The 16,702-nt window shown below is 44.0% G+C and overlaps 1 protein-coding gene across 1 annotated transcript in view; it reads left to right on the forward strand.

Moving 5' to 3' along the window:
• ZSWIM6 (zinc finger SWIM-type containing 6) overlaps positions 1-16,702 on the forward strand; it is a 402,232-nt gene that overhangs the window by 105,390 nt on the left and 280,140 nt on the right. Inside the window, exon 2 of the mRNA XM_069627333.1 lies at positions 12,709-13,065. Coding sequence (XP_069483434.1) covers positions 12,709-13,065 — 357 coding nt within the window. The remainder of the gene's footprint in view (positions 1-12,708; positions 13,066-16,702) is intronic.

The following is a 16,702-nucleotide window of genomic DNA, read 5'->3' on the forward strand; positions in this document are numbered from 1 at the left end:
TCTAAACCAAACAACCAAACAAACTTTGTTTGACACTTAGCACTCTAAACATTAGCATTAAATAAGGTCTTAATACATCTGCATTACAAAAGTCCCACCTGTGGAAATAAAACATTAGTGCACATAACTATACTTCAGATTCCACATACCAAACTCTAGCAATGTTGTCAATGCAACCTATATTTCATTAAATGTCCATCTGTGGAAGGAAAAGCGTGTTAGTTAAACATGACCGTACCACAATTTTTTCCTTTGCATCATAACATTACCATGTATTTGTTGACCGAGGTAACAGAGGCCACGACTTTTACACACCATCCGTGCAAACCTATCAAACATGCTAACTACCACTTGCAAGATACCTCTCATACCAATGTACCTACAACATAAATACCAAATAGCATTTCAGAAAACACTATTACTACGCATATCTCAATCTCTTTCTACTAATATGCAACTTTAACCTACTTAATAAAACCTCACATTTGGATCACTTAATCCCTTGGTTGACTAATTACAAACACCCTTGAGACCTAAATCCAATCTAAAAAACTAACTTCCATGAAGTACCCCTATTACAGGACAACCTATCCCACAAGAAACTACACCTGACAACATACAGGTTCACGCTTTCATGCACTCACGCTGTCCAAATGCCATTCAGGCCTCACATGACAACAGATTCTGAATCAATAACTAATTATAACTACTTAACCAATTCAATGAAGGCAAGACCAAATTGCTTCCTTTACTTATGCTCGTGAAAGCATCATCTCTTAACTTAAAAATACCTCTGTTATTCATTCCGGCAATTAAGATCATTCACAACTTAAGCTTTTTTGAAAAAAAAAATTCCAACGGGCGGAAATGCAGCCGCCCAAAACAGAAATGGATTTACCAATCCATCTGCCACACTTCCTTTTGTAAATATCACCTCCCGAAGCGTTCCTTTCCTGGTATGTTCATAATGCTGCTTTTCATTGCTGCCAGCCGCCTGCTATAAAAATTGTACTCCCTTTGCCTCCTACCGCATCTCTCAGTTCTTAAGTAGGCTCCAAGCCCCTCAGGAACTACTGACAACATGCCCTCAAAGATCCTCATCACCTCATATAAGTGATAGCTCCTACAGGCACCTCCTTAGCGCTGCTGCAAATGGGCCCTTGCCCCTCCAGGCACTACACATGTTGTCTTGGGCAATATTCTTTCATCTCTGCACATGGGCTCTAAGCCCCTAAGGTGCAGCCACGGGCTACAAGTCTCTTAGGTGCAGGTATGGGCTCCAAGCCCCCTCAAATGCTGTAATGGCCCCCCAGGACCCTCCTCTGCTCCAGGCGCTTTTCACATTCGCCACCAATCTTCTATTTAACATATAGGCGCAGCTTAGGTTCCCAACCTCTTCTATTGCTGCTGCCCCAACTCCAGGCCTCAAGCTGTACAACATCACTCCTCATTGTTTCTTTTCCCAGCGCAGCTTAGGCTCCAAGCCTCTCCTGTTGCTACTGCCTTGGGCTTATAGTCCTCAGTTGCACAGCATGCCTCCTCATTGCTTAATTTCCAGGCGCAGCTTAGGCTCCAAGCCTCTCCTGTTGCTACTGCCTTGGCTATATCCTCATAATTTCCAGGCGTAACTAGAACCCAGGCCTCTTCAAATTGCTACTGCCATGGGCACCAAGCCCTCCATGCTGCAGCTAGTGGTCCCAGACCCCTTAAGCAATCAGTCTCTGGGCCCTCAGCCCCTCCTCAGTCTCTTGCTTTCCCTGACCTGTCCTTCTAGTGACAGGCCAGCTGGCCCCTGGCTCCATGCGCTGGGCCCTTCTGCGCCTACAGTTTTAAGCGCTCGCCCTACCTGGGAGGTCTTCTTCTTGGGTTGGGGGGAGGTGTATGTGCCATCTTCAATGCTGTCCCCCCAGCACAGCCAGCATCCTCGTCGCCAATGTAGAACTCCTTGTTCCCAACAGATAATACCAAATCCCTACACAGAGCTGGTGGTTGTGCTGGCTGTATTTATTGGGGCAACTCCTGTAATGAGGTCACCCTGGCTAGAGGAGCTTGTGGTAACTGCGGCATAACTTGTTAATGGGGGGGGTATGAAGACGTGGGGTGGCAGTGTTTGCAGGAGTGATAGTGAAAAAGGAAAGGTAGAATGATATGGTGGGAGAAAGAATCGGATAATCCAAGTGCCTGGAGGTGGAGCCGGAGGGATCTATCTGCATGAGCGTTTGAACAGTTTCTTTTAAAACTTCAGTTTACTTTGTTTGTTCTTCGCTTTTTAGTTTTTGGTGGATTTCTTTACCCATCGTAAAAAAGGCCTTCCATTAATTTGCAGACATTCTGTAGTTGTCAGCAGGCACTGTCGTCATCCCAGGAGCCCATTGTTGAGAGAACGCCTTGCTTGATGAGCTATTGGCTGTATTTCCATGCCATGTAGGTAGCCAGCTGTTACCATTTTCTCCATATTGCAACGGTTTCCTGTGCCGATGTCCCCAGGACCATGTCCGTACTGCGCCCTTCCTCCATGCTCTATGGGCACTCCTTTCAACGCTAGGAACCAGAGGTATGTACAAGGGAAGGTTGCATTACTTGATTCCAGAGCCACAAAGGTTTAGACAAGTCATGCAACAGCGATCTCGTGCAAGGTACAGAGCTCATACATCGCATTTTCCAGAAGTCGCAGGCATATTAAATCTCAGTTTGGGTTTGTTACTGTCCCATGGCACTTTTTACCAGTTAATGTTAGCCGAAAAAAAATCACATTTTTGCGGCCGATTGCCTCTCCGCTATTTATCAATATACGGATCCCTGTACACTGTGAACAGGGTCCAAGTATCCTAGGGCTTTCAATATACAGGGTGTATGGGATGGGGCTAGGAAGACCCGTCCTAGTTGTCTCCTTACAGGTGGGTAGTTGTAACAATTGACTTGCATCTTCATTCGGACGATACTGGAGCAGGCCCTCAGACCAACCACGTGTCACAGCACCAGCTACGGGAGGGTGTTTAAGAAACTGGCCTTCCACGTCCAGTCTGCATCTGTGAAGAGAAAGTATTCGAAGCAAGACTTACTAAATAACAGACATCCAAGGGTTGTTTGGAGCAGGCCCACTTGAGATGGGCTTGGTCATTTATTTTTATAGTTAGTTTGCCAGGCCATCGTGTACCAGCAAGAGAAAAGGGAGGATGGCCACTTGCAATTCACTGTACCTACATCTGTTTTTCTTTTTGTAAAGTCAGGGACACCAGGCTTTGGAAGATGAAAGTGTTCTTTTGTACGCCAATGTGCCCTTGAAATTGGGAAAGCCATGCCTAATTCATGCATGGATAAGTATGCCCGAATTCATGGTTAGCACCACTTTGAAACGTAATGGCTGTCAATGGGCCAGTAATAAATAAGTGATCAATTATACAAATATTGGTAATGTGGTGCACAAAATGTGGTGACTTGACGGTTTATTTTGTCCTTGCAGCCCTATAAAGGATTTTATTTTTACTTGACATTGTGTGTAATAACTTTTAAAACAACTTTTATCCACATGGAGCAGGAGTGCAATGTGGTATAGAGGAAAGGATTCCAACAAATCATGATTTTTAAAATAAAATACTGGGTGTCCTGTAACCATCCACCATGAGCCTCGTGGGTTGGGCTGAGGTGCATTACACTGATGTCACTACCTACTTGCTACGGAAAGTGACAGGGATTCGGCCAGCCTCCTCCCTTATCTCAACTCCCAAAACCATCGGAGCACAAAACCTGCCTAGACCAGGCTACCCCACATCAACCTCTACAGATAGAGCATTTCTCGGTGAGCAAGTTGGACCTGTATGTCCGACTAGTGGAAGATGCTGTCCCATAGCCACTGGGCTTGCTAGTAAACCTCAGACTGTCATGTGGGTCTTTGTGCCGGTCTTTAGGCAAGCCGCCCAACCTTCTCTTTCGCTTTGCTATCTAGACTTGGGCGGGAGGGGGGAGAACCGAATGTTGGAGGGAATGCCTTTTAACTGGCTTTGGCGACATGCGAGTAGATGTACTAGTTGATGCCATAGCATTTACATATTGTTGAGCAGTTGGATGGCTATGGATGGCTAATTTGATTAATAGCTTCACACAGCTTTAAGCCTGAAACCATTTTTGGAGAAAAATATTGAGAGCCGTTTTTATGATTCCACTCTGGGAAATTAGACCTTCAAAACCCATGGGTTTGGTGGTGGTGTTGTGGATAAGCGGGTTTCTTTGCTACAACTGTAACCCAATTTTGAAATTTAGGAGTACTTAAATTGTCCTCTTTAGGTCATTCCTCATGGTTAGCCACTTTAGGTCATGTAGTGCTGCTGTATTAACATTGATGAAATACTTCTGGTCTTTATGGCCTTTTTAATCAAGCATAATAGCCTAACACACGAGGGCAGGAATAAATAAGTAATGCACCAAGAGCATACCCTGCATACATCCAAAACCAGATACCCAGTCCGCATAAATATGGTTTCAGGTGTCATGGTAACGTGTGCACCTTGGGAAACATTCTAATTACGCACTTTCATGGGAATTTTCTATCAGAATAGATTTAGATTCGTCAAATGGACCTTTAACAATCTCCAATGCATTGTTCCTGATGAAATGGCTCCCCTTTGCTTTCAAGGGCAAAACCTCAATTGAGAAAACCTAACTGTAATTTGGTAAACATATACGATATAAAGTCATATGTGCTGTTTATCAGGCAAATATTTATCTATCAGTCAAATTGATTTTGCTGATGAAAATCCAACTCAAGAGGCATTTGCGCCTGCTGAATGACCTAGTCGTCCTGCTAAAAACTGCAACCTGTGTTTTTGTTAAACTACAAATTTGTTGCCAAATTTCCCCCAAATTGATTTAGTAACGAAGATAGCAAATTATGGCAATACACTTGGTCCAACTTTATGTTGGATCAAAAATCTTTACATTCATAACACCAACTGGTGAGGGGTTTTCAAAACTTTGGGCCTCATTACGAGGTTGGAGGCAGCCATGGCTGCCTCCAAAACTCGGTTCGACTCCGCCCTGGTGAATGGCGCAATTACCGGTCCATTCCAAGGTTGGCGGGACCAGTAATTCCCCTTTCACCAGGGCCATTACCCATTCCCATTGAGCCCTAGAGGGCTCAATGGGGAAGGCGCTAATAACGGTACCGCAAATCGAGGTACCGTTATTAGATCCAGAGTCCCTTTGCGGGTCCCGTCCTTAACGCCTGGAAAAACCAGGTGTTAAGGGAGCACCCGCAAAGGGAACTCGTAGTAGGGCGGTAAGGGATTACTGTCACCGGTGCCGGTAATCTCTTACCGCCCACCTCGTAATGAGGCCCTTAGTTTAGTGTGTAACAGACCTTTTAGGTTGCTTTCTCAGAGTCCCTCAACAAAAGTCTTTGACCAAACTGACTGGTAAAATGGCTGAGCAGTGACTGTACGTCACACCCAGCCTACCCCCGAGTCTATGCTTAAGGAACAGATGTCCACACAGATGGGTACAAAAATATAAGCATGAAAACGACATTTTGAAATTAACATCTTCTATTCTCCTTGCCCATATCATGACAGATTTTTTTTTTTATCCTATTGTCAACACGTTTTGAGATTGTGTTCTTTTCAGGGCAAGATCTTTGCTATTTGACTACCATGATCTACAGGCGAGAGGGACCCCTGATTTACAGTTTTGTGATAGTAAAACGGTAAAAAATGTCATATCATTTAGCGCCATAAAGATAATAAAATAAAAATTATAGAAAAGGAAAGTTAGATACTTATGGACGTAAAGAAAAAAAAATACATTAGTTTGGTTTGTAGTAGTAGTGAAATACACGTCCTTATTCTGTTATTGCATTCAGTCCAGACCCAATCCTTGCTATCCTGTGAAATTGCAACCTTGCTCGTATTGTATTTCGCTGTGTTGTCAACTACTTCAATTGACATGTCTGTTCATGGATTTAACAAGTGTAGTTTTTTTGTGGGCATTTATAATATACTATTTGTAGACTGTTTGTTTTCCCACAGTGGAGCTGAAACCCTGTTAACATAGGAATATAAAGTGGTAGGTAACCCAGTTGGTGTTACCTAAACGGTGGTGCAGGTTTGATAGTGGTTTTGCTTGTAGCCTAGTGGTTTTGCTTGTTTCTTATGTTAATAGTTTCTTTTTTGTATTTCGAAATGGGGTTGTGCCTTGGAACACGTGTGCATAAGTGAAGTCTATCTGACATCATTAAGTCAATTATAATTGGCCTCAATTAGCACCAGACATAGGCTAGTGAGAATTGACTCTTTGCAGGTAGTAAATGGTGTGCTATGTTATGTGTATGTGTGGAATGGAATTGAAGGGACGTGTAGGCTCTTAAAACTAGCTACTAGCTTGCAATTGGACATTTTTACTAATTAAGTCTATTCCTGCCGTTTACAGAAATCTGCTTATAACAGACTTAAGGCACTGTAGGTATGACCCAGTTAGCGCTCATGCTATGGGGGGAGCAGACTAACATTTCCGAGACTTTAGATGACCAAAGAAGATTCCTGACTCTGGCTCAACTGCGTTTTGAAGAGTAACTCCGCTACTTTTAACGCAAGGGTTGTGAGGAAATGCCATCTGGTAAGGATACAAAGTCCTGGCTTTTTCTTTTTTGTTATCTAAAATGATGCAGGCGATTCCTTCCCCAAAGGGGTAGTCTACTAACCAGACCCCCCGCCCCCTTATCGCAAAGGCGTGCCAAATTCCTAGTGCACATGCAAGGCATAAATTAGTTTTTAAAAATTGATTAGCAGAATTTGTTAATATTTTCTTGTTTGGCAAACCGATTTGATTAGTAATGTTGTACTAATATTTAATACCACCAGAAGTTATTTGTACGCAAGGCATAAAATGATAAATGCAGCATTTTTGTGTACCAGTAAAGTGAGACACTGTGGAGTGTGTGGAAGACCTATGAATGGACACAAATAGATGGAAGGATCTGAAAAAGGTTGTCGGTGCAAGGATCTGTGCAGCTGGGTGCGGTCGCTCTTCCATGGGCAGTGCCGTGTATATTGTATGCTTGACCCATCATTTGCTGTCTAAAGAGAAGTTCTGAGGTTTAATGAATCAAAAACAAAAAAGGTAAAGGTCATAGTCTGGATATCAACTGCTTTCAATGTAGAGTTAAATACCACTTTTGGGGGAGGGTTGGGCGCCAACTGCCCTCGAGCCACAGAGCCAGGTAGACCCAAGCGCAGCATTCCCACCCTCTGTACTCATGAAAGGGGTATTTATCACCATTGGCACTCAGAGCTGTCATCTGGCGTGCTGATACTTTTGTTTTTTTAAAGGAACCAGACTGTACCCAATGCATTCGTCCCTTAAAAAGGAATTACATATGTCTGCAACTGGAAATTACTATTTCCAGGACATGGGGTTCACGAGAAGGTGCACAGGTGAGTGGGCAGGGAGGGTTCCAGGTGTGTCAGTCCAGTGGAGATTTGGCCTGGTATACGGCCTCCAATGATGGGATACAGACTGCAGAGGCACAGCGGCCTGTCATGAAATGTGGGCGGATACTTGCAGATTACACTTGTATTCCTGGCCTCCTCTCTCCCCCAGGCGTGATTATATAATGCAATCGTAATCGAGAGCAAAGTCATCTAGAGGCTAACTCCAGTGTTATGGTATTGCAATGGACTGTTGCGACTGGATGGAAGGATTGATCACTACTTTTAGTAAACTTCTAGTTGGCTTTGTGTATTCCTTATGTAAGAGGAAAGCAAATAAGAGATCAAACGGAATGGATGGCGTAGCGGGCAGAGAACTGGGCAAACTCTGGAATTTTGTAGGTTGCGAACAGCTCCTTTTCAGGGTAGCTAGTATAAATCAACAGGGTGATAAGATGGAATGTCTAGGAGTTTGCAATCAGCTCATGTGTTCAGCACCAGTTGCACAGATTTATTCAACCAGCCAGTCACAGAACTAGGTTTGCTATCAAAAGTATTTGGCCGTGTGATCATGTACATTTGCAAAAGTATCTACTTGTCAGTATGATGCGTCTTCCCCCTACAAAATGAAGTATAGTTGACATTGAGATTTAGGTATACTGAACTAAACTATTGAAAAGCATGAAGACATTGCTGTTTTACGACATTGCTGTTTTACAGCAGCAATACTGTAATAATGCCTGGAACAAACATTTTTGGAATGGAATTGCACGACTGCCTTTATTAAAAAAAAAAAAAAAATATATAGGATCGGATATAGTTGGCTTAATAAAAGTGTCTTCCCAATTCTGATTTTCGGTATTGCGTCCTTTTTGCCAACACCCTGATTTTCATATATTTGAAAGAGAACGATTTATGCCTAGCTCCCCCGCACAGTTCTTTGGCCCTCTTGAGTGAAGGCAATGATTACAGCTGCACTCTCTCACTTAGCACCTTTGAACTTGCAGAGAACAGAGAAAGAGTGCCAGAGAGGATACAGGGCAAAAGAGGAATGCAGAATGAGGTGTAGTTTCATTGAATAGGACAATTTAAATCGCTATCTGTGCTACAAGTGCCAATTTAATTATCAAACGTACAAAATTGCAAAGCAAATTGCTATGTGACGCTATTTATTTTATGCCTTGACTTGTGCCATGCTGCATCAGTAGCCTGATTTACAGTACCGGCTCTGCTTGTGACGCAGAGCAGGTTCAAAGGTCACAAGATCCCCACTTGACCGCCGCAAGGCACTGCAGCACAGGGGCAACCTTTAAGATATGCCACCTTAAGATATGCCACCTGTATGCAAACGAAGACAATCACGAGTACCCTATGCTGGTGGCAGGATAATTGCTAAGAATAAGCTATGCCTGAGTTTAAGTAGTATATGGCGATACTTATGATTGTGACTGCCATAAACCAATTGATGATGCACATGTTTCACCTCCTGTGAGTCAACTCTGCTGTGGAAGGGAATGTGTATTGGGGTCAGATAGACTGATACTACCTCCTGGCAAGACTCAAACCCAGAGGACCCAGCCTCTGATTCCATTTGTGTTGGCTGGTAACCTCGGCTCCTCCTGCAGAGACTGCCGCAAAGCAGGTAGTGAACCTGGGCCCAGGTTTCAAAGGAGCACGCCTATTCAGGAGGATTAGCCTCACACCACGGTGCTGCATGTTTAAAGGTCTTTGGTTGTGAGTAGATGTTAACTAGGGCCGTAGTTGGATAGGTAGGAGTGCTCTGGACAATGGAAGAAGCCTTCCACTATCTTGTTTCTTGCTGTCTTTCCCTTTACTGTCTACTCCCCTTGCCCTGGAGCAAAGTACTTGGGTGCAAGATCAAGAGGCTGAAATCCACTCCCGCCAGGAGCAGGAATTCGTCCCCTAAAGCAGGCTAGCATTGGACCAATCACCTTAACACTTATGCCCTTAAAAAGAAGTCTTGCAGCCCTCCAACAGAATACCTTTATTTCCTAGAGGATCCTTTAAGGCAGAAGAGACGTTCTGGGGATTTCATTTGGGCTTCCTTTGCAACTGTTACACTGTCGCAAGCACTCCGCTGGAGATGAAGGAGCTGTCCAAGACTGAAGGAAGATCTCTCCCCTAACCACTCCCATGGACTAAATAAGTATTGTAGACCAGGACCAACCAATCTGCAACAGTTAGTCTGCCAGAAGAGCCGACCCTGGAGTGAGTATCCAGTCCTAAAGCCCTTTGCAGAGGCCTCCCAGCAACCGGGAGGTCCAGACCAGTCAAAGCTACTGTTCACCCACACGAACCGGTCACTCCTTGTCCCCCGTGTCCTGAATGAGAGAAGGCGCCGGCATCTGTGTTCCTCCAACCAGCCAAATGATTGCAGTGCATCTCCTTCAGCCCGACCCAGAATCGCATCCTATGAGAGCCAGCCAACTGCCAGGCTAGAAGCGTCTGCTCAACCCCAGAAACCAAACCCACTCTCTAGAGGGTCACTTGCTGATCCTACGCAGAGGTTGCCACACGGCTCGGCCCAGCTAGCCTGAGAACAGCTGCCTCATTGCTGGCACCTAGATGCCCCCTTGATCACCACTTCACAAATGCGTCCCGCTGACTTGACCATCACTCTGCAACCTCTGCCAGCGGCTAAAGCCTGACTCGACTGGGCAAACTAAGAATTCTTGGGACTGCCCCATGACCTGCAGCACTTGAACCAATGCCTTTCGACTGCAACTAGCACCTGCGTTCGACCCTGCTAAACGCCCGCTTGCTACCACGGGCTCCACGATTGTCAGTGTCCGACTGAGCCTGATCAGCTCACATCTATGTTCCACCCAGGTCTGATGAATCTGTCGCCAATAACTGAATTCAGTCACTATGACACCAAACTCATCCCCCCTCTTCCCCCACAGGTCCACTCATGCAGAGCGGTACGAATGTATTGAAGTATAGAGAATGGTTGGGTCAAGATTGTCCCCGCCTTCACCAAATGACCTTTTTGGTAGTACCTTACCTACCACCCCTGGCACTAAGCTCGAAGTGCTACGGTAATCTCTTCGTTCTACTTGCAGGTGGTGTGTTTTTATGAAAGTGGTTTATATTTTTATAAAACGTTGATTGGACATTCGCTTTATTTCGAACTGTATTACTGTTTGGGTCACAACTGGTTTACCTTTACACTCCTTGAGTGTATAACCTGCCCACGTTGCCACAAAAGGCAAAGGAGGTATGTCTTGACTGTCCCTGTTTTACCTTTGATTGGTGTTTTGGTTTGTAGAAGTGCAAGAACTGAGCAAGCCATTTTTGTCCCTGCTCACCATCGTACTCCTGCGATGCAGAATCCAATTAATCACAAAGGTGTTCTGATCAATGCAGATAAATAGATGGGAGGGTGGGGCTGCAATAGACTATCTCGGACACAACACTCTGACTTGTAATGTCAGACACAATGGGACAGGGGGACGAGGCTAACTGTGTGTATATATATATATATATATAATTTTAGTGTTTGTATGTTCGTGGTTGGCTGCAGCCCCGTAACAGTTGGTGGGCTGACATTTTGGCCCTATGTCAGCTTAACAGTCTGGGGTTTATTGGCGACGATGAAATATGACCAACCCTCTGGCCCCCTCTTTCCCCCCCTCCCAACACCCCCCCCCTTCTAATTCACCATGCCCTGCACAGGAGTGGAGCAGTGTGCTATCAGTATAGGCAATTTCAGGAGATTGCCGATTTTTTATTTTTTAAAAGTAGGAATAGGAAGTTATGACACAATTTAACATAGACGAGGCCCACATGCATGTCGGCTACAGGCCTGTGCAACACCTGGTGGTACCACTAGTATAAAATAAAAGGTACGCAGTGCCCTTGCTGCACTCCACTTAAGGGGGCTAGTGCTGCACTGCATAAGATAAAGACGTAATCAACCTTACCCTCTATTTAGAAGGAACGCCATCCAACACTTTATCGCCAACGACCACTAGTCTCCGGCCCACGTTATTCCCAGACACGACATTGGTCCCCTTTTCCCCTGCTGAATTTGATAAGCTACCTGCACCTTTTCTTCCATGTAATCCACTGACTTTTACGACGCCAGTCTTGTATAAATTGTATATTACTGTATCTTGTATAATCTGTATAATTTGACTGTATTTTGTATAATTTGTAACTCTAAGTTTCGCATTATCCTACCTGTTGCGCCCTTCTACCCATGGGTCTGGAGTGCATTAGAAATAAATAAACAAACAAAATAAACAAACAAATTGGGATGCATACTCTGCACAGGTCGTATGGACAGACCAGTGCACCCCAAATGAAATGGGATAAGCAGACCTCATTCACTCCTAAATGTGTGAAATCCAGACTAAGCGGATTTAGTGCCTTCATTTCTATGAAGGAAAGTTGCAAACAAGTTCTAATGAGTAATCGTGGAGGGGCAGCAGGCTAGTCTGATTGGGGACGGGGGTGGTCGGGTTGTTTGTAGCTGCACAAGGTATTGTAGGATGTGAGGAGTAGGGGTGAACAATTAAACCAGTAGGAATCCTGACGGCAGCTTACGAAGACGCTGGCATGACATCTAGAGAAACATCAAATCTGCCAGCAGGCTGACGTTGGCATAAAGTGCAGCTGGTGTCATTTCATCGGCAGAATCGGATATGCTGGGATGACACCAACTGACAGTCTAACTGTACAGTAATGGCTTTCCGTGCCCAGCCATTCATTTGGCGGAACATGTGTAGGTTATCTCGATACTTTGCTAGGTCCGTGTTTCTGGTATTGAAAGAATGAACAGTATTTCGGATCATGCTGGGAGCCTCAAGCGAAGTTTAATGGTTCGCTCTGCCCACACTCCTTGTTTCTGGGAGTTCTTGCTATGTGCACGTCTTTGAGACCGTTGAAAGACTTCTGCGACTACTTGTAGTACTGTCCAAAAAATGAAAGTTTTTTTATAGTTTGGACTGCTCACCTGAGTAAGGGGCTTTAGAAGCATTAGTACATTCATTATCTATTCCCGACTACACCTGGAGTCCCCAATTGTGTGCAGTTATTATAACACTGATATCGGTTATGTCTAGACGTTGCCGACTGTCCACGTTTGAGATTGAAAAGAACTACAGCCAACTATTAACGTTTGCATAATGTGTTTAGGATTGCAGTAGCACTGTTTTTGTGACGTCCTATTGATGTTGAAGGAAACTTGCTTTTACAAGTGCATGGTTTTCATTGCTTCAATAAAAGGTGCACTTGTTTGACTCTCGTATTTTGTCTTTTTACACAGGTTTTCACCTGAGTGGGACAGTGACGGAGCCTGCAATGCAGTCAGAGCCTGAAACTGTTTGCAATGTTGCCATCAGCTTTGATCGTTGCAAGATTACCTCAGTGACCTGCAGCTGTGGCAATAAGGACATCTTTTATTGTGCACATGTCGTCGCGCTCTCCTTATACCGGATCCGCAAGCCTGACCAGGTCAAACTGCATCTTCCTATTTCAGAGACACTCTTCCAAATGAACAGAGACCAACTACAAAAGTTTGTACAATATTTGATCACAGTCCACCACACAGAGGTTTTGCCAACTGCTCAAAAGCTAGCTGACGAAATTCTTTCGCAAAATTCGGAGATCAACCAAGTTCATGGTGAGTTACTAGCTTTCCTGGCTGGTTTGCACTGTCCTCTGCCACCGGCTTTCAAGCTTTGGATCCTCTAGCCTTCCGATTTCTGAAGACCTTGCTTTAGGGTTTAAGGAGGCTGCGTTTTTGGAGTTCTGGCCATACAGAGCAACAAAGTATTGTCATAAAGCTGATGACCTGGGAATGAATAATGTGCGAGCATACGGTATTTACAAGCTTTGTTTGCTAACCATCTTTAAGCTTTCCTTACAAGCACTGGATGTCACAAAAAGTAAGTTCACAAAGGGCTTAGTTGAACAATAGCAATGTGACAGCTGATCTGACTCCAAGACCCTCTATAAAAGCAGAATGTCACCAGTCCTGACTGAGGGCCACCTGAAAGCGTTTCGTGATGGTTGAAGGTTTTACATTCTTTAGGTTTAAGCCTGCATTTATTTGATTGTCAGATGCCACTTAAATGCCCATAGGATTGAAATGTTCATGTTCCTGTCTAGCAAGCCCAGTAAAGAAAGCAGTACATGAATTCCTGCTGTTCTAGCACGTGCGGTTTATTGATGGCAATAAGCCCTTTCCTTTTTGGCTTGAAGTGTGTATTCATATAGGCAGGCAATTGGCGTTTCTTGTCTTGTTAAGTGTTGCATTCTTTCATATCCACTGATCTGTTCCAGGAGTAAATTGCGTCCCTTTTACGGATAGATTGGCGTTTGGTACTGATCTCTTTAGTCCTGGATTAGCCATTGATTGTTATGTTTGTGTGGGTCAATTTCTCTTGGTCTTAATCCTGTGGTTCGCCAGATTTTTTGGACTAAAACTACCATGATCCCAAAACCTTTAATTTGAAGACTCAGGATTGTGATTAAGAGTCCAAATCAACTGGCGAGCCAAAGGTTGCAGATCCCAGACCCCAATGTTTATCAGACATTGTGAGAGCTTTGCTAATGATGAGCCAGGAACTATTCCTCTAACAGATTCCATGGAATCTCTGGATTCCAGAGCTAGTGTGGAAGTCTTTCTAATGTACACACAAGGTTTATCATGGCCATCTTACTGACTCGTGGTTCCAGAGATTAGGGACACTGGTTAATTTGTGTTATAGAGATGCATGATTAGTTTTGCTGAACAGGTTACTGAATTGGTGTTCCTTATTTAAGATCTGCTTTTACAGAAGTAAACAATTTATTTGAAAGCTAGTATGCACTAAGCATTGCAGCTGATTCTACTGGTGTTTTTGGTGCTTCTTGTTGTTTTTATAGGATCAAATGAGATGCACTAATAAGTGGAAAAATTGAACCAACGTTAGTGTGAAAACAAAACCAGTCTTGTTTGACACTGTATCCGAACTTTCAGTTAAGGCCTTCGGTCTAGACTTTGGCCTCGTTTCTGTAGTCTATTAAGAGCAGCAACGGCCCAGTCCTTTTATGGAAAATTCTTCTTGCCAAGCTTGCAGCTATGCCTTTGCACCTCAATTAACAATCTTTCCTGGCTCAATATATACATTTTATATAGATGGGTGTCTCTAGTTTCAAATTAATACTTTGTACCCATGCTTATACGTCGACCACTAAACATTGTGTTGATTATTTCTGATGAGCCAAAGATGGTTCATCTCAACATAGTGGGTTTTTGCTTGTGTATCTCAAACTGCTGGCTGGATAAAACGTTATTTGTAGAAACAGAGTGGACACCTTTTGTAGATGCTATTTCAGCCAACTAGAAACCTGCCACAGCGTCGTCTAGGTGCTATCACTGGAAGTTCACTTTCGGTTCAGTCACTGAGCAATTAATTTATTGTGCAGAAAAGCAAGTCAGTTTACATCATAAAATTCGAAAGCAGTTCTACTTTATCAACCTAAGACAGTCTTTTTCTGTGAAATGTGATTTTAGGATAGGCCCTTTCAGTCAACAAGCGACACATATCACACTGGAAGTTAACCTCCAGTAGTGGTGTAACATGTTGTTTTTTTTTTTTGTTCGATGGCTATTTTAATAACTTTAGATTTGTTTTTTTTTTTTGTTTTTTTCCATGCAATTATTGTAACCCCAATATATAACTCTATCCGGGAACCCTCATTGCATGCTCAGTTGTGTGCTTCCTAGCAGTGTTTGGTCTCCAAACCCAGTTCCACAAACTACTTGGGACCTTTTGCAAGACATGAACTTGATTTAGAATATGCTATTATTTGGACAAAAGAAGCCATGGACGCAGAAGTCAATAAATAAAGCATTCAGGCTCAAGGAGTGGTGCTATGTACATTTTCGCATGCTCCTCCTTGGAATGCCTGCATACTTCAATAGGCTGGTAGACCCCATCGTTTTGAAGCAAGTCTGTAAATGGGCAGACTCTTTGGGCACGTTTAGACGTACATTGCATATCAAACACTTTCATATCTACATTTTCTTTAAATCTGGGAAGATCACATTTGGTGGCAGTTGGTGGCATTGTGTTGCAGTAGAAAGCGAACATTAGCAGATTCTATGGAATTTTGGAAGAGACTGGCTTTCTGCCACTTCAAGGTAGATGATTTAAAATTGCCGATTGGTTGGTGTAGGAGTGGTGAGGAAAAGGGAGTTGGTTGCAAAGATGTCGGAGTGGATTCCTGTAGTTGGTTGCATGGGACAAGCGCAAAAGCATTTGCACTGAGCTGCTGAAGAGATTTCAGTAAAAGCTGGGCATGGGTTCAACGTTTAGAAAGGCAGCCTCTCCTCATCCTACGAGTTTCCTTCTCAGTGACGCACCTTTTTTCAAATTTGGGAATGATTTTCCAGAGTGCACAAATTAAAGTTGCAGAGTACCCGCTAGCTGTAAAGTCACTTGCCGCCACCACCATTTCTTAATTGTCAAGACTCCAGTATCACTAGCTAATGAATTGTATCAGGTGCATGTTTTGCGTGCTGAGGTTTACTATTAGGCTTGCGAATTTGTTTAGATTTGCATGCTATTACATGTGGTTTACCTCTAAAGTAAAATGGTGTCCCTACGTGGGCAGCTTTGTCACACAATCCATACTCTACATGTACTCCCATGAGGAACCACATGCATGTCTGCATTGTTTTTTCTGCCCTGTTGTCTGTGAAGGCGGAGATTCGACCTTTGAAACGGATAGCCCCATTCCCTGAAAAGTGACTCCTTCCTTAGATGCTGATCTCAATGCTACTGGTACAAATCAGTTGATTTCACCGTGGAGGCAAGGACCAGACACTTGCCCCTGCAGCGCCCCCACTGCACAGTAGGGACAAGGGGTTGGGGTGCAACTGATCCTTAATTGAGAATGTCTCCCATCCATTTTTCTCTAGCCTCCTTTCAGTTTTGGACCAGACTTGAAATTTCTCAGCTCAGGACGCACATGGGCTTGTTTAATAAATGTCTGCATAAGACCACACCTTGGAGAAGTGCCCAACATGGTGCAATTTCAAACCAAAGATGCTCTTGGCATGGAGAGAAGTGCTGGGCAGCATATGCCATGTAGATGCAGGCAACAGACCAACAAGAGGCCCAAAGAACTGAGGAAATGGTGCACATCTGTAACCCGTGGGACTCAATTGTTTCAGACCCAGAAGAGCTGCCACACGAAGGACTGTCTAGAACTCCCTCTCGGGTTGTCCCCAAGCTCTGCAGGGTCCAGAAGGCCCCAGAGAACACGGA

Source organism: Ambystoma mexicanum, chromosome 6p, assembly GCF_040938575.1.
Source record: "Ambystoma mexicanum isolate Mex_15411 chromosome 6p, UKY_AmexF1_1, whole genome shotgun sequence".
Lineage (NCBI taxonomy): Eukaryota > Metazoa > Chordata > Amphibia > Caudata > Ambystomatidae > Ambystoma > Ambystoma mexicanum.